Source organism: Neopsephotus bourkii, unplaced genomic scaffold (genome assembly GCF_033783945.1).
Source record: "Neopsephotus bourkii isolate Nb327-2 ecotype Australia unplaced genomic scaffold, CSIRO-AGI_Nbou_v1 NB_739, whole genome shotgun sequence".
NCBI classification, from domain to species: domain Eukaryota; kingdom Metazoa; phylum Chordata; class Aves; order Psittaciformes; family Psittacidae; genus Neopsephotus; species Neopsephotus bourkii.
In genome coordinates, this window is record NW_026901237.1 from 652,708 (window position 1) to 671,443 (window position 18,736).

General features: G+C 48.8%; 1 protein-coding gene across 4 annotated transcripts in view; it reads right to left on the bottom strand.

The window, feature by feature from the left end:
- SLCO2A1 (solute carrier organic anion transporter family member 2A1) overlaps nt 1-13,039 on the bottom strand; it is a 30,998-nt gene extending 17,959 nt beyond the window's left edge. Inside the window, exons 1-2 of one of the 4 annotated variants that reach the window (XR_009725586.1) lie at nt 12,213-13,039; nt 10,201-10,394 (exon numbers count right to left, since the gene is read on the bottom strand). Coding sequence is in view for 3 of the 4 variants with exons in the window: in XM_061354417.1 (XP_061210401.1) it covers nt 10,201-10,293 (93 nt within the window). In the remaining variant the exon portion in view is untranslated. The remainder of the gene's footprint in view (nt 1-10,200; nt 10,395-12,212) is intronic. The other 3 variants (XM_061354417.1, XM_061354418.1, XM_061354416.1) reach the window with 3 other exon arrangements.
- Between the last annotated feature and the right edge of the window lie 5,697 nt (nt 13,040-18,736).

Genomic DNA, 18,736 nt, shown 5'->3' on the forward strand with positions numbered 1-18,736 from the left:
AAAAGACACAGACGGGTATCTAAAAGCATAAGAGATGGGAGAGATGCTGACAGACAGTCAGAGAGAGGAGGATGGAGACGAAGGAGCAAATGGAGCCCTGATAGTGTGAGGGCAGGCTGGGAACAACTTGGAGACAAGTTGGAGATAGGATAGCATCAGGCAGGCATCTGCCACCACAGCAGCTGAGCAGGAGAGGACAAAGTCTCAGGCTGGGACTTTGCCCAAATATAAAGCCGCAGAGCAATGACGTGGAGTGTAACATGGGAAACTCTCCCAGGCTGGGACAAAGTGGAAGTGAAACATCTGAGAGTAAACTCTTGAAGCAGAATGACCTCTACACCCTCCAGCTATCGACTCCTACATAAAAAATACCCATCCTAGCATGTAATCCTACAGGTAAAAACTGGATCCACCACCTTCTCCTTTTATCCCGACCTGGGATCACCATGTGATTAGTCCAGCCAGACTGTATCTCTGGCCAGACCCTATTTAAGTCATTCAAATAAAGAGGCACTAGCTAAACAGTGGAGGACCAGGACACCAGAGATGCAGAGCAGCTGGAGGAAGAGTTCTCCCATTATGAGGCATTAGCTGGAGAAGCAAAGCTATTTACCAATGGGGAGGGAAGGAGCGGATCACTGAGACTGAATTTAGTGCAGCAAATGGCAGCTGAATCCCAGGGCAGATGGGGACACTTTAAGTGTTGGGGGGAGAGGATGCTGGGAGGGAAGAAAGATGAGGAGAAGCAGCCTGACTCCCTGAAATGCTGGTGTTGGCAGGGGTTGGGGAGAAGGTAAAGGCATCAAAGGAGCATGGGGAACCAGCACTGTCTGTGCTTTATGAGAGGATGGAGGGCAAGAGATGAGAGGGACAAGCTGTGGTGAAAGGAGCCAGGAGATGGCCTAGTGATATGCATTGGTGATAACCTGGGGATGGACAAAACAGGGCCATGGATTCCAGAATGCCTGGGAGCAAACTGGGGCTGCCTGCTGTAAGGGAGGCATGGTGAGAGAAACAGCTGGAGAGCAGTGATGTGGGGAGAGAAAGACTTTGGGGGATGACTTTACTGCAGGACTGTGCGACTGGAGCTTGGCTTTTCCACATGTACTTCGACTGTCTGCAGGTGAGAGATGTGCCTGACCTCAGACTTCCCCTGCATTCAGCAGATCCGACTCTAATTAAAATACCAATAGCCCAAACCTTGGAGGCTTCCAAATAGCTGGGAGAGGGGCTTACTTGGAGGCCGCCCCAAAAGGAGCCCCTGTGTTCATGCTGGCCACCCACAGCCTGGTGGTTCATGGAAAGCAGCACCGACCTGGTCTGTTCCAGCTGCAGAGAGCACCAGATGGGCTGCGCTGGCTGCATGCACTCACTGAGCAACACCAGGAGGGGATGGAGCTGCTATCATCCATCTTCCATAACACTTAACGAAGAAGGGGTTTTTAAACAAGAGCCAAGCTCATGTGAAGAGAGGTTTTGCTGATGCAAAGCCAACATAACTGCACTGAACACGAAGGTTAAGGAGTCAGGGACGCTCCCACAAACACAAAGTGCTGACCCTTCAGAGCAGATGCCCCCACCAGACCCTGATGTGTTTTTGGAGCTGCAGGCAATCAGCAATCACAGGAAGCAGCACAGAGAGGCCAAAGGCATGCACCCACATGCACCCACACACACATACAAAATCCCCTCTTAATCATCCCCACGTTTCCTTCAGAGTGCTTGACCAATCCTGACTCCAGGCTGTTTATACAAGACACTTGACTCCTTTCCAAGATGTACTTCATTTAAAAGGGAAGCAAACACAGGGGGGAAGGTCCCTCACAGACACACAGTTCATGGGGCACCTCCCACATCAATGCTTTTTTATAAGAAGGAGAGGGGACTGTCCCCTCCAGTCTGGACAACACTCCTCAGAGTTCAAAGCAGGGATTTGGCAGCTGTTCAGTGAATCCCAACCAAAACCTCCTCCAGAGGAGACATGTTCAACAAGTACTCGACCTGGTGGGGTTAAAGGGGGTGCAGGCTGGGCTGCCAGCAGCCCCCAGGTATGAGGATGCAGCAACAAGGCTGAGGTCCAACACTGACACCAAGGCATCCCTGTAAGATGCCGGGTATGGCCACAGTGGCTGGTGTGCACATGGGAGATGTCTGAGATATTGTTTCAGCCCTTGCATTTGCCTCAAAGACCCACTTGCACCTTTTGCACTTCCCTCAAGCTATCAGGGAATAAAGTAAGGCTCTGGGAGGAGAAAGGGGTCTCCCAGCCTTGTGCTGAACCTATAAAGCAGAAAAGGGTGAGGAAGCCAGAGCCAGGGGGTAAATCATCTTTGAGGTGGGTGTTCTTGGGATCAGAAGCTTGTAGGGTCAGAGAGAGGTTGCTGCTCCGGGGGCTGGATGTGTGCACTAGGAGGAGGCACTGTTGCTGGCAGTGCTGGTAGGCAGCAGGTACTTGCACTACCCCATGTCATATACTGGGGCAAGTGAGCTGTATTCCCTTATCTTGTGGCTCTCTCTTTCCCTATTGCTTACTTAAGATAATGCACTGTCAACACTGTCACTGGCCTTACCAAACAAGTACACAGAGACTGGACTTAAGAAAAGTCTATTCTGAAAGGTGCGCTGTTTCAAAAGAGGGTTTTAGGGGGGCATGCTGGAGGAGCATCCCTTGGTCACTGGGTCAGCCAGTAAAATGCTTAGCAAGTAGGGTTAAATAAGAAAGAAACCCACAAAACAAACAAGAAATGCTTGATAACCCCAGCATGCATGTGCTGGCCACGGGTCAGAACCAAGGCCAGGTAAAAGAAATCAGGTTTGTTTTTATTTCAAAGCAGTGAATTGCCTCTATGGAGCCTCCAGGAGACTCCTCCAGGACCTAGGAGACTCCTCTAGGTGGGAGCCTGGCTTTGCTTTGCAGGAACCAGGGGCTTGGGAAGATGCTACTATGCGTGATATGATCACTTTCCCTTCCTCTCTGCCACCTGGAGGAGTGACTTAAGGGTTAACTCCTTGCTCTGCTTCCACAGCTTCATGCTGAGGTGATGGCACTCATGTCCAAAGTCATCCCTACCTTTTTTTTCAATGTCTTCTACTTGGCAGCCCTGCTTGGAGATAGAGACAGTGAAAATATTGATGGTGCTGCTTACCTTTGAGGAGAAAGCACTGGCAGCTCCTGGCTCTGGCTTTCATGTACATGCATCTGTGTGTGCCCAACAGCCTTCCCATAGCAACACCACTGCTATGATGGATGGAAAGGCAGGGATGGAAAGAGACAGGGCTTAATTCCTGGAGTTCTTAATTAAACCTGCAGTCTTGCATCCAGCTGTGGGTGCAACAACCAGTGGAAGGTGTCCTTGCCCATGGCAGGGGCTTGGAACTGGATGAGCTTTAAGGCCCTTTCAAACCCAAACCAGTCTGTGACTTTATGAGTAATTCATTAGATGGACACAAGAACTGCCTGGAGAGCTGTAAAGAGAAGTGGAGATCCTCACAGAGCCTGTCAAACAGCTCCTGTGTGACTGATGACAGCGAGGTAGGATGGGGCCAAGAGCAGTCATTGCAGGAAGGTGCAAAATGAATCTGTCTGGAGTAAATGTTTGGAGAGGCCTAGGAGTAAGGTCTCTATGTTAGCTCTTTCCCTCCACACAGTACTGTTAGAGCTACATTTTGGGCTCCAGAGGGCCAAAGCAATATTTTTTGCCCATAGTGGAAAGTTATGGCCCCTAGCAGGAAACCCCAACCTGCCCACCTCTGAAGGCTTCTTCTACTTTACTCTCCTGAGCTTTCAAGGGGGGGGGGGAAGACAGAAGGAGGGTGGGGGAAAGACAGGAGGGTGGAACTTTGGGAAGTAATAAGAATATCCCCAAAATCTTAATAGTCAGTGGAAGACAGGCTATTTATTTTAGAGCTTGTATACGATCAACACTCACTAGACGAAGAGATCCTCCTGCAGGAGAACAGCTGAGATCACTCAGTCCAAAAGAAATAAATCAGCTGGAAATGAAAAGTATACAGACGTGTATAGGGAAACACATCCCTCCTTGGCATCTCTTTCCTACATGCAGCTGCCTGGATGTGTAGATCAAAAAGCACTGTGAAAGATGTAAAAACCCCCAACATTCCCACAGGAGTAACCAAATCCTCTGCCACACAGTACATCCCTGAGCCCAGAGCTTGGTCCAGTGGGAGGACTTGGCTCCTAAATTATATTCCTACTGGAAAAAGAAAGAAAAGAAGGCATAAAAATGTAAAAAATAAAAATAAATAAATAATTTAAAAATTGTATAGTTGAGGATTGCCTGAAGCACACCCCTGCCCAGATTATGGGCTGCAATGATGACTGTCTGCTGCCAAGTAATCCACGTTTTACAACCCTCAATTGTCAAATGCAAAGATAATGTTTGCTCTTTTTGCAACAAATGTACACAAGGGATTTCCCTATGCCGTATCCCGATGCCCTTGCAAGGTCCGTGCAAGCCCTGCTTTGCTCAGCTGTTGTAGAGGGAGTGCTCCAGGACTTATGTCCCTGCCTTAACATGCAGGTGTACATTGCAGGTGTCAGAACAGAGGGGTTTGGCTGTGGAGGACAGCTGAGACCAGACCCACAGCATGTGGGGTGCAAGGGTTTGCTGCTTCCCAAGCTGCTGCTGAGAAAACCCTCCTGCCTGCAAACTACAAGAGGTGTTGTTCAGCAGCCTTCCTTCTTCCTGCCACCAGACCGAGTGTGCAGGTGGTTCTGTGGCTGGGCCTTTGCTCTTTCAGTTTTTCCCCAAAGCTCTCTCTTCCTTATGGTACATCAGGATCCAACCATGATTTCCTTGAAGGCAGCTTCAGCTTGACTGTGTTTTCCCTGACCCACAAGCATATGCAAACACTCCTCCCGCACACCAGCAGCCCTGGCCATGCCTCCCGCTCCCTATCAGCGACACTCCTCTCCCACTTTGCTCATGGTAATCTTATCTACGCTGACCACTCCTTGGTTGTATTTGGGCACTGAACCACCTCGCCCCTCATAAAATTATCTTGTTTGATGTCTCCTAGACCTTGATCCCACTAAACTTTCCAACCCATTTTACCGTCTGACTCTGCCCCATCTTTTTCCTTATCCCGCTGCTGGTGTTGTGGGTGAAGGACAAGCAGTTCTTCCCTCTTGAAACCCAGTTCCACCAAAACCAGACAAAAACACAGAGTCAGATCCATCCAAACCCAATCTTTGTTTTCTGATGCCAGCACCATCACCAGGAATGCTGGAAGACCCTGGTCATAGCAGGTGTTTCTCCCTATGCAACCCCATTTGTCCTAATGACCAAGCTTGCTTCTTCACTACTTACAAATACTCATCCAGCTTGCCACCTTTCCTTGCACACCGCTCAGTACTGGAATAGTCTTTGATTTTGTGCTTTAGTCAATGGCCCTAATCAACAATGACTTTCTCCTCTTGATGCTTCCCACTCCAAACCTACAGCCACACAGTCTTCAGATGAATGATGAATCTCCTGTTCTTGCTAACAGCTGAGAAAAGCAACTCACACTCTTTTCCAACAGGACATGAGATCACAACTATTATATCTCCAGGCTTCTGAAATACACTAATCTCAGCAAATTCCTTTAGTCCCTTTAAAGGCAGGGACAAAAAACTTGCCTTGGTGCTGTTGGGACCTCAGAGCCCAAGGCAAGGCTCCTGTTTCTTCTGCAGAAGGCATTTAGCCTCCCCAGTGAAAGGAGAGCTCCCCACTCCTGGCCGTTGCACACCACCTGCCCCAGCATCTTCACCCTGCAATGAGTTAAAGCCTTAACACACTCTGAGAGTCCACAGTTCCCTCCTGATCTTGCTGTCCCCCCTCCCTACACTTTTCCATACCATTCCTCTCCCTATCCCAATATAACACCCAATTTAAATCTGCCCCTAAGACTTTTAAATCTCTCCCTGGACTCCCTCCAGCTGACATAAGTGACAAAAACTTTCTGTTATCCTCCTGTTTCCTCTTCCATGTTGGGCAGTCACAGGGTAAAAGCCTCCCCCTGCCTGCTCTCCCAACCGCTTCGCACTGCTCCCCTGCACAACTCCAGCTAACAGGCTTCCAGCTGAAACCAGTCCAACTCCACTAAGCAACAAGATATTTATAAAGCTCTCCTCCTTTTCATGTTTCTGGGGATCCTGCACAAGCAATTCACTATCAATAAAAACAGCGCAAAACCATGGGAGAGACAATAAAGGTGAAAAAGCCAAAATATCTGAGGCGCTGTAGATAGATAACAGCCTTGATATAATCCTTTCTCAGTGGATGTCTGAAAGGGCAAGATGGGCATGGACAAGATGATTGGAGACAGTGGTTAGGACTCTGGACCCAGGGACATTGATGGGCCATGCATGGGTATCAAAAAGGCTAACTGTGCACCTCAGCTTTTGAATCTGTTTTCTTCCTTTAGGCTCTTCAGTGTCTCCAGTGCCACTGGGTGTTGGCATCCACCCGAAGCTGGCTTCATCCTGCATTTGCCAAGCAGCACAACTGCAACCTCCTAAAATCCCAGTGCCAGTCAGCACAAGCCTGGAAGCTCTGGTGAACTACAAAGTTCCATTCTCTGTTCAATTCAAAGGATGATGCCCTTGCTCATTATCACCTATGTCCACCACTGCTGTAGGATTACTGAGATGCTCTAGACTTCTTCTAGGGGACAGTGCTCAGCAGCAACCTCCCAGCTCCAAAACCTGAAGTCCTTTTGCATTCTGCTTTCTCTCTTTAAGGTGATTCAAGATAAACAGCCAGATTCTAGCAGAGTTCAAGCAACATCTGAGAGAGCACTCAGAAACATAAGCACAATGACCAGGTTTACTCCAGCTACAAGATACAGTGCAGACAGCAAACACGCTGCTGGCTGAGCCAGGCGGTGCCCTTAAGTATCAGTGTAGACAGAGCCTTGGTGCCACTTGGAGTAATTGCAGTATTAGCTACAGTCATTAATACCCACATGTAACAGGGAGTAACTTCCACAGCAGCAACAAGGAACTGCCACGAACCCCATTCCCATAGGGTACAGAGATCAGCTGTAAATGCCTGCTGTGTCAGAGCACAGGTATGAGCCAGCGGCCACATCCACAGGACATTGCCTGCTCCTCAAGCACCTGCTTCTGCACCACTCCTGCATCCCCAGCAGCGATCCCTTGCACACCATCCATCCCCATAGCTGTCATCCCCATCCTGCTCTTCCCTGTGAGGGTGCTGAGGCGCTGGCACAGGGTGCGCAGAGAAGCTGTGGCTGCCCCATCCCTGGCAGTGTTCAAGGCCAGGTTGGATGGGGCTTGGAGCAACCTGGTCTAGAAGAAGGTGTCCCCACCCACGGCAGGGTTTTAAACTGGATGAACTGTAAGGTCCCTTCATATCCAAACCAGGATTCTATAATTCCACTATTTTCCACCAGGACCTTTCCCTTTCTGATGCCCATCTCCAGAATCATCATGATCCCACGCCTCTGAATATCAGCAGCAATGGGGCTAGGGCTGAAAAACACTCCAAGAGCAACAGGAAACAGTGCAGGGAGGCAGTGGTCCCCATTGCTGGGAGCAAGGAAGAGCGGGATGGTTAACATAGCAAAGCAATTCATTATTTTTGGCACCAGCCATGCAAAAGGAACTCCAAAAATGATCCTGGCATGTGAGCTTTATGGATTAAATACGAACTTCTTGATCAAGACTTGGAGCCTGCTACGGCTGGCGAATTTTGTTGTGCTGGAAAGAGTGTCTCTGTCAGAAACTGCTGTTGTTTCTATGAGGAAGCTGTCTCTTATTAATTTTAATTCCTTTATAGAGTACCTGTCTCTGTATGGGATGGTGCCAGCAATTTCCCACACAATTAGGTACTGGATGAAGACTTTAGATAATACGGTATGTGCAGCACCAATGGCTTCTCATAACAAGCAAGTGCTATAAAGCCATATAAACCGAGATGCTTACAGTATGCCTTGTCCTCTGATGACCCATTCACAACAAAAGAGCTTGCCAAACCTGGAAATTCATTAGTGACCCTTAGATTCTCTGTTACTCTGGGAGGGGCTGAGAGGATGGACTGACAACTGTGCACAGGCAGTGCTTTCCTACCTTGAAGCAGTTGTTTTTTAAAAGTATATAGACTTTTAACACAAATATCACAGCAGAGGAAGAATGAAGAGCTCAGGAAAGGGTAGGGGACATCACTGCCTGTCAATTACATACATTTGCTCTTAAAAGCAAGAACTTTTCTCCAAGGGATGGATGTCCTGATTCCCCACCATTCCAGACGGTACACATCATCTGGTGCCAAGAAGCATGTTTTAATAGGGCTCAAACTGTTTCTTAACACACTTGCACAATGCCAGTGTTGGGCTGTTGACTTTTTAAAACAGAAGTGGTTTTCTTCGCACATGCTGGTGTTCCCTTAGGGGCACCCATGGCCCGCATCCTGCCTATAGGATGCAGAAATGGATTAACACGTATTTGCTGGGCTTTTTTTCAAACCTTGAAGTTTTATATCCTGAAAAAGGCATCAAGTCTGGGGATGTTTTGTCCAGATCCAGGATATTTTTGCGTGCTGCCCTGTGAGCACACAGCTGAAAGGAGCTGTGCACATTTCCAGGAAACAGCAGGAGCTGCAAGAAGGGCTCAGTTTGGGGGTGACTTTACTCACTCCAAGCCATGGCAATTACTGGAGCAGCCGATGGGCTTTAGGGCCACCTTTTGCACCTCCAGCAGAGGAGGGGTGAGGTGACCAGTACCTTCCAGAGTAGGCTGGAGGCAGCCCTAAATTACACAGGGTAACTCTTCCTCCTGGAGCTCACAGCCAGAAGGGGCCATCAAGTCACCTGCTGGAATAGCACAGTGGGATGTAGGGCTGAACGACATCACCTGGGATGATGTCTCCAGCCCCAGGAGCCTGGAGGAGGAGGAGCAGCCTGTTGAGAGCAGCCCCATGATACCTTACAGCATTCCCACAGCACCCCAACAGAACTGTTTGGCTCCCCCCACCATGATTTGGTGAAAGTTTTGCTGCCCAGTAACCAGCCACAAACAAGCATAGCCCAAAAAGCAGTGGGCAGTGCCATCCTTCGGGGAAGGCGAGGAAAGATGGGTGGAAAATAAACCCCAAACCCATCCCAGACCACAGTGCCCTCCCCATGGCTGCACACTCCTTGGAACACAGTTAGCTGGAAAGTGCTGACAAACCTCTCCTCACAGCAAACAACACACTCACAGTCAAGAACACCAGTGGGAAATCGCACCCCAGCCCTGGGCACCATTGGCAGCAGCAGCAGGAAGGGGTCCTGGAGAGGGTGTCCCCTTTCTCATGTACCCAAAGCTGCAAAACCCCTGGGAGCTCCCATTCCAAAACCTTCACCCAGCTGCTTTGAATGCCGATGTACGGAGGTGCTGCCAAGAGAGGCACGAACATCCCCCCCACCCAGGGAAATCCTGGCTGGCAGGCGGATGTCCCAGGGACAGGAATCAATACATGCAACAGTCCTGGTGCCCATCCAAAATGGGCCAAAATGTGCTGCATGGGTCAAAAAAAGAGACAGGGCGAGGGATGGTGTAAAAGCAGGGTTCAAAACACAAGAGGTGGCCATGGGCTGGTGTTTTCCCATGCGGGCAGTGAGCTTAAGAGCCTGAAGTTCAGGCAAGAACCGGCTTTCGGATGACAGCCTTTGCTAATAGGAGCAGGTGAGTAACCAGGCAGCCAGCACCAGAAAACCCACTTCAACCTGCCGAGATTTTGCTTCTGTCACTCCAAAGCCCTCCTCACCAAGGTTTTTAAAGCAAGTCAGCATTATGATAGGGCAGCGTTTTCTTTTTGCACCAGGATGTGGTTAATCATTCCCTAAGCAGCAGCACACAGCGTACCGGACACCGTGGGTAAACCCCACCGCTCACGGAGAGCTGCCCACGCCACTTCCACACAGCACAACACCCACACGCCGTGCCAGGTACCACTGAAACACAGCCAGGCCCCCCAGCCCTTCCTGTGCCGAGCAGGACACACCTCAGCGGTGCCAGCACTGCCCAAGGAGCTGACTTCCAAATTCTGCATCTTAGCAAGCACCCTTCGTTTTACTGGCAGTTTGGATTGGGAATGCGGGGACCTGTGGGATGGGCTGGCATTGCTCTCGGTGCAAGTGCTCTCCCTCGCCACCAGGGAGGCAGGCGCATCCCTGCCCGGCACTGCTGCTTACCTTGATGTTGCAGAAGATACTCCTGGAGCAGGTGCCGGAGCTTTTGGGGACGTCAGCTGGGGACTTGCTGGCTTCAGGGTGGACTCCCATCATGGGGGCTTCCAGGGGAGCCCCAAATAGCAATGCTGTGTGTGGGGTCCCGTCCCTCTCTGGCCTGTCCTGCTCCTCACAGCGCGCAGTCAGTGCCGAAAACCCTGTAAGCCTGTGAGTGAGGCAGGCAGCGTGAGCGCAAAGTTTTTATAAGTCTGCTCTGGGGAGTGATGATGAAACCCTTTCTCCTCCCTCTTTTCCTTTGTGCACCGAAGGAACTTTAAAGTCGCAGGAAGCCAAAGCCAGCATGAACGGAGCAGGTGGGAGCAAGGGCTCCTTGAGAATGGAGACCACGGCGCTGCTACAATGCGTGCCCACCCCTGGGGGACACCCAGCGCCCTGACCCCGCAGCTCCCCTCTGCCCTGCTCATTGCCCAAGGGTGCAGGACGTGGCTGGACAAGGCACTGGCACCAGCAGTGCAGCGCTTCAGCAGGGAAAACAACTGGGGGGTTAGTATTGAAGGGGCGAGAGGAAGGGGAGGCACCTTTTGGGAAGCTGAGATTTGGCTCCTGGGCGGTGGGAGGGGGGAAATTGGGTGGCCATAGAAATCCCTCCCTGGGTTAAAGGGTTACGGAAGAAAAAAACCTTCTGCTTTTCTCTCGTGTTGAAAATCACATCTGTGAAGCTCCTGAGCACTGGTGTTTTAGCAATACCTTCCCAGGGCTCTGCCTATGCAAAGCACTGATTCATTTTGCAGGCTCCTCACAGGGAGGAAAAGGGCAGGTTGGTCCCAGCTGAGGGAAAGCCAGCTTGGAGTATTTCGTATGAATTCTTGGTTTTTTTGCTGCATAAAGCAGGGGGAGAGGGAGGTGGGCACACCCCATGGGAAACGGTGAAGCATGCTTTGGGGTGTCCTGAGCCTAGAGAAACCAGATCCCTGAACCATTCCATGGGATGGCTGGCAAGTCACTATGCACGCCCCGGGTATGATGCCAAGGAGCCAAGCCCCAAACAGCGAGCACCCACAGACACACAGACCCTGCCCAGGCACCTGCCATAGCTGCTTGCCACGAGAGGGTGCATTGAACCTGTAGGAGAGTCTCCATGGGTGCTCCCTTCCTCCGAATCCCTCGAGAGGACCCCCAGCTCAGGATCTTTGGGCTCCAGCACCAGTCAGACCAGGCGCAGGGCTTGAAAGCAGCATGAAAATGAGCATCGCTAAGATATAAACAGCTCATTTGGGCTTGTCAGCTTCCCTGCTTCTGAACCCTGTCCCAGGAGCACCACTTGCAGGGACAGGATGGTATCACTGGCCTATGGTGGCAAAAGAAAAAAAAAAAGGCACCCTGTTTTCCCATCTTTTTCCACTTCCATTCCCAAATTCACCAGATGTAGGTTCAGGACGTGATGTGAAGAGAACCTTTTCACCTATCAGAGTTAGTCAAACCCTTTTTTCTGCCACTCAATGGTAAGAGACAAAGTTTCAGCCTCACCAATAGAAAAGTTCAAGCAAATCAACAAGTCCTCTGCTCACGTCTCATCCTCCCCATGAGCCCAGCATGCTGCTGAGCTCATTTTTCAGGCACTGCCTGCCCTGCTCACTAATAGCCCTGTCTTCTCAGTTTATTCTGCAGAGATCCGCAATGCTCACTTTGTTATAACAACCACCTCCACACAGCAGCTGTTTCAGCCACTAGCCTCAGCTTTTCAATAGAGATCTGTCTCCATGCAGAAAAATGTACCAGGGAAGAGGTGTGATGCCCAATAAGCCTCTGCCCTGCCTGGCAATGGGACTATTGGAGAGCACTACTGACATCTCCCAAGCTTTTATCCTGCTGGAATTGAAATTCCAGCCCTTGGACACAAATTCAGCTCTAGCTTTCTTCTACCACTATTGCTTTTAAATTACAGACCTCAGAAAAGGGGTAGTACAACAGGATTAACAAAATGAGATGAACATCGGAAAACAGGGGACTCTTACCTCTTTCTAAGGACTCTCCTCTGTTTCCATCCCCTCAGGGTTACAGCCTTGGCAAGGAACAGTTTGGTCTGCAGACAAGTGCAGAGCATGAAAGTGATTTATGATGGTGCTGACAGGGGGAGGAGAGTTTGGTTTCAGATTCTTCTCATGATACTTTGTTAGTGTGATCGGTTGATGTTAAGTGCCTGGCAGGAAATATCACACTTTGACAGGGTTTGGTTCATTTTATGTGGCTCCTGGGGCAGCATTTCTTTCTCAGCCTTTGAAACGCGTTCCTCCTACAGCAGTCACACTGCCCTGGCCAAGACATTGGCTGAAAGAAGACCTCACTGATGCTAAGTGGGATCCAGCTGCTTCAACTAGCAAAGGTGAATCAGGCCCACAGCTATTCATGCACACCACCAGCTCATTCTGTACCCTGCCATCTCCCATCATCCAAAACAAGCCATCAACTGAAATCTGCCCACTGGGCACATTTCCCATGCGCAGATCAAACTCACACTGGTGTAGCTCTGCAGGAACTGAGACAGGTCCTTCTGATACCAGGAAAAGCCCACCTTGTTCACTGAGCATCAGAACCCTCAAAAGCCACGTTTCTTCTGCTGGGGAGGAGATTGGGTCAAACTCTTTCAACATGACCAAAGCTCTTCTCTTTCCCTGCATCATCCTCCTTACTCCTTTCTACCAAGCAGTGGGTTGAAGCTTTCATGAGGTGAGGACCACACTAGCTCTGCTTCACCAGCTGGTTTCAATCTGTCAAGTCCTGAAGCATCTCAGTTTCCCTTCACAGTATCCCTATTCTTCTCAAAGGTTATATGGCCTTTGGGCTTTGAGAGGCAGTATATACCCACCCACACTGAATCACAGAACACCTGGAGCTGGAAAGGGACCTTTAAGGATTATCAAATCCAACTGAGACTCAACTGAGAAGATCTTCCTGGCCTTGGGAAGATTAGATGAAGAGACACTGCATCCCAGAGTGGAAGATGATTTTGCTCTGTGCTGCGCATGCACAGTAGGACAGTCCCTGCTACATCTGAAGCTGGACCAGAAGATATTTCTTAAAGGGAAGTGTTTCTTTCCAAGTAGCCTCCCCGTCAGTGACTTAGGATAATGAAATACTGCTGCAATCAGCATTTCATTTTATACAGACCTGCTTGAAGCATCCATAGTGTGGAGCCAGACACCCCCAGCCACAAGGGAATGATGGACCAAGGAATTCATTTTCCTATCATGAGCTATCAAAATGTGAACTGAGTGGTCAGACATCCCAAGGAATCTGGGTCCTGCTAGATCAGAAGTTATTTCGCTTGCTCCAATGGTGTGGATCCAGAAGACTCATCTGCCTTCCATACTCTTTGGTAGCTTCATATGATCCAGCAGTAGCAGGGAAGCCCATAGCAAGCCTGTATGCCTTCCCCCAGCCTGGGAAATCATCTGCTGTTGGATAAAACTAGAAGCTGGAGAAAGGACTGGACCTCAGGACTCCCTGGCTCAATAGAAGAAGGAAGTGAGATCTGATCCAAGTGAACTTCTAGTCTTTTCAGACATAGGGTTTGGCAGTTCCTACCACCAAGGACAACCATGGGACGTGAGGATGGACAGATGTAGATTTTCTACTTAGAGAATCACATTGTGTTGGAAAGACCTGGGAAGGCTCTGCAAGAGAGAGGAAAGAACAAAAACGGGATCAGAGCCTGAAATTCAGCTCATAAAAGGCACAGGCCTAGAGGTTGTTGCCAGAGACGTGCAGGGTCTCCTGCTTTGTGGGTAGTGCTGTCGCGAGCAGGACTAGGAAGAGAGCGAAAGGTGATCTCCCTGTTTACTTGGGAACCTCATACAGCTTGAACACAAACTTCCTGGAGCCATGCAGCCTCCAGTTTACTCACTGCACACCAGTACCAGAACACCACAAGCTTAAGCAGAAGCAAACACGAAGGCCTTAGGCTCCTGGAGGGTTTCAGACTCACAGGTACCAGAGCCAGACCTTGGGGTTGCAGACCAGCATGCCAAACCCACCCCCTAGAAACCCCATTTATTCTGCATGGCTGGTGGTGTGGCTGGTGGTGGATGAGGACCAAAGGGGACAGAGTGGGGAAGCATGAACCAGCAGTTCCTGCCAGTGCCTGTGGTTGCAATGGAAATTACAGACCATAACAGGCTGGGTTTAATTTACAGCAATGTATATTTGATCTGGAGCAGAAATACTGGTCAGAGGGAGGTACACAGCCATACCTGAAGAACAGGCTTGGCTGGCCCACAGCCTGACCTGCTCCTCGGCATGAGGGGAAGGTGGTTTAGCAGCAGCCGAGGAGGTGCTCCAGCCTTCAGGGAAGGATCACCACAGTCCCCATGGTGGAGAGGCATGTACCAAGGAGCTTTTTGGACAAGCAAAAGTGAAGCTGCCGAGCAGGATGTGATACTGCTTACCCTCTGGCCAAGGCCACCACCAGAGATTAGGAGTGAAGTCAAGGTGGGATGGGAGAGCAGATAATTTATACTAAAGATGGTAGCAGAGGTGCATGTCAGCATTAAACCATCCCTCCCATGGCTGGCTGCCCACAACCACCTAACCTGAAGCAGAACATACCTGTCTGCACTGCTGACCAATAAATACGTTATGCACCTCTGTTGTGCTCTCCATCCCATATGCAAACCTAGTCAGTTAAACCTCTTGCAGGTCAATGGGAGGAGAAAGGTGCCTTATCGAAGAATAAATGGTAAGACAAGCTTTGCATAGCTGCAACTGCACCTTGAAGGTGATTGCAGAGCCTGGAAGCTAAGAGACTGTTGATTTTGGCAGGATGAGTCTTTAAAACCAGCAGAGAAGAAATCAGAAATCCTCTCCACTTTTAAGAGTACTGTAAGTGGTCTTATAGTGAACTCCTCCAGTCTACAGGAATGGAGGAAATGCTTTTTAAATGTGAACCCTGGTGGTACTTGGTGTCATATCTCTTAAACAGCTATTTGTTTTTTCCTCTGCCTTTTCTAAGTGAGTCTTGCTTATAATTAGGCCATTTGAGTCTCACCATCAATTGAATCCCTGCTCTAATGTATTAAATGCTCTTCAGTTATACTGGCGGTGACCCGGTGTGTGGATTATTTTGGTGGGTCCCTGTTGGCCCAGCCTACTCTTCTTTCTCTGCAGTACCTTTTTCACCTCTCCTTTCTCTGCAGCAGCTTTTGGAGATGCCAGCCCCGAGGTTTGGGGGATGCTGGGACCTTTTGCTCAGCACATTCCAGAGAAGGAACTCTGATGGTTAGTATAAGGAGGAGCTGGAAGATTGGAATTAAGATTATTAATTCCACACCCTCCCCAGATAGTCATTTGCATGACATTTGCATGTGCAGTAAATTCTGCCCCACCATAAACAAGAACAATTGCAGGGATGGAAGATGATGTGCATCACTCAGTGCAACATGATTGTTGTGAATACCGGAGGTCAGCATTCAGCAGGGCTGTGCCAGCAAGGACTCCACAACTCTTACACCCTCGAGCCACCAGTATAAAGACCTCCTCGCACTCTATGCAAAATAACCAGGTGTTTGTAGTCTGGCCAGATCCCTGGCCTTCGCTGCAGGATGTGTTCTGCAAACCCAGAACAAAGAGACAAGTCCTTGCCTTGAAGGATTTGCAATCTAAAGCATCAGTATCCTGTAGTAAAGCAATTAAGAGAGGCAGACAAGGATCTGTCTGTGCCATTCAAAGCAGGATTGCGTTTCCTTGAAATTGCTTCAAGTGATCATGATGAGGCAGCCTAATTTAACTCTGCCCACTGCCAATAAACTTCACAGTCGGTAAACACTTCAGGAACAGTGCCCCAAAGCAAGGTTCTCCAGCCTAGAAAGGTAAAGTCTCAGATATGTTTATAAAATTCCTTAACCCTGATTCCTCCACAGACCTCCATACCTGAGAGAGACAGCTTTTCCCAGGTTCTCCTGTGCCTTGAAATCAGTTGCAGGGAAAATCTGTTACTTCACGCCAAGAAAACTGCATCTGGCAGCACCAAAACCTGCTGCTGCTCATAGGTGTGGTGTTAAATCCCTGGTAGAAGGCCTACAAAGGTGCTATCCTAGGTGGTGAGGGGGGATGTGTGACCAAATCAGACCTACAGTAGCTCAAGGGCAGTCCTAACCAGAAGGCTGCTGGTGGGGAAAGAAAGAAGCACAGGGAAGAAGGTGGTGACATCTGGGCATCACCTACCTCAACAACTGCTCTCAGTTGGGTGCAGTCCAGAAGCACTGGCCTCCCCAGGCACAGAGCTGATGGAGAGCTCATGCTTCAGCCTCCTCCTGTTGCGAAGGCCTGGCAGGCGATGTGGAAGACGCCTCACTATGAGTGATGCAGCATCCTCTTATTCACTCCTGGTGACACGTCCCTGCTCTCTGACAAGGGATCAATGTGACTACAAGAGTCTCCACAAAAGCCCCCAGAAGGGGCAGAAGGGCTGAGATGGTCTTCATGGTTTCAGAGCTTCAGAGACCCATGTGCTTACATCTGTCACATCCCACTGGAAATCTTCACTTCCTCAGAGAGCTGATGCTTGTTGATTATATTGACCTTTTACCTTGGAAATTACTTTATTTAGCTGTTCTGCCACCTCTGAAAGACCTCAGACTGCTCTGGCAGCCATCATGTGAATTGTCATTTAATTAAATACATAAATAAATAACTAAATTAAATACACAAAAGCTTTAATGAATATTACCCCAGTGCATGAAAGGAGCTAGACCAAACATTGTGCGGTGATCACAGCTCTGATTCAATACCCTCTTGAGGTTGTGGTAAGGACAGTTAAGCCACAAAGTTTGAATGTTTGTCTACTTCTGTCTTGGAAAAAGAAAAAGGTTAAATTCAATAAAAAGAGGATAAAAGAGAGTGAAATCAGCACATCTCATTCCTAATATCTGGCCACAAGACTCTGCTCATACTGCTACAAGTCCTGAAGTCACAGAATGAGAGTTCTGTGTTTGCAAGGAAAATGGTTCAGTCTCCACTAATATGGAGCAAACCATTTTTTATTATCCTATATATTGACCAATTTAATGATGATGGCAACAAGAGTGCCAACAAAATTGCATAATCATCTAATTCTATTTTTTTCCAATTACTTAGATGTTTCATAAAAGCTCCTTGTTTAGTTTGAAGTCTTCCAAACTTCCTGATGCTATGAGAGCGTGTGCGTGTGGTTTGGCTGCCACTGTGTAAGGGCCAACCCACTAAATAAAACCAGCCTGAATTTCAATAAGCAGTGAACCAAAAACAAGCTAATAAAACCTGTCCTTCTCACGCTGAATGCAAGGCAGGGTGGTTGTGAGATTTGGCAGCCACCAACCCCTGCTGACATGTGTTTTGTCCAGCTCTACTAGAAATTGGTTTTGACAGACCCATTTTTGCATGCCCAAAGCAGTTCAGATTTCTTAATGTGTTTTTGTAGGGTGCCTTTTCCCCGTGGGGTTGCCTCTAGTGTTGTTATTTAGCATCTAGAAGCTCAACATTCAGGTTTACGTTTGGCGATACCTTGCTGCTGTCAGCTTTGTCTTCCATTTTGGGGTGCAGCCCAAGAGATGACCCAGGCATCACCCAGGGCAGGAGGGAAAGCAACAACGCCAATTGTACAAAAAGTGCTGGAAATTTTCTGTTTGGAGAAGCTGGAATAAAAACAGCAAGAATGGTTTGGATCACAACGAGATCCTCTCCTAACTCTGAGCGCATGGTAGGGAAGGGCTGATTCTGAGCTGGTATCAGCATTAGCCATTTCAAGTCAAAATGTATTTGTTTTCCTTGGAACAGAGAAGTCAAACTGGAACAATGGCTGGAACTGACATTTTGCAAGGGAAGATTTTGTTTCATCTTGAAAGGCTGAAACACCTTGAAATATTTTCCAATGGAAATGACATTTTGTTTCTGCTGATGCACATGGGAATCATCTCATCACAGTTTCCATCCTCCTCTAATCACTCCCACTTCAGCAGGAGGGACCCAATCTGCCACCAACACACATGGACTGAGGGTGATGGGCAGCCATCAAACCACTATGGAGCAATCCAAGTACTCACCATGGGCACAGCTCATGAAAACGCCCTTTTTAATGGGGAAAATGGAGGGGCAAGACATCCAGCGAGATCCATTTTGGTCTGCATGAGCAAATTATGAAAGGAGCTGTAAGACCTCAAGGGAAGGTGAATAAATAAATAATCCACCTATAAACTAAATGAGCTATGAGCAAGGAAAAACCCGCTACTAAAATGTGACAAGACCTCTCAATACATAAAATAGGCAAACAGCAGGCCTGGGAATAGATTTTAAAGTTCTTGATTTCTATCTGACAGGAGGACATTGCCTCTTTACACTTCCTCCACAGGTTACTAGAGGAGACAAGCATGGGAGCAAGTCCCTGTGAGAGCTGTATTCAAGGGCACTGGTGTAGGATTGCTGAAGGTGAAGAGATCCTGTTGTAATTTTTGTGCAGCTACCAGTGGAGCACTGGAATGAAGAGAAGTCAAAAATCCTGTCAGGGTTC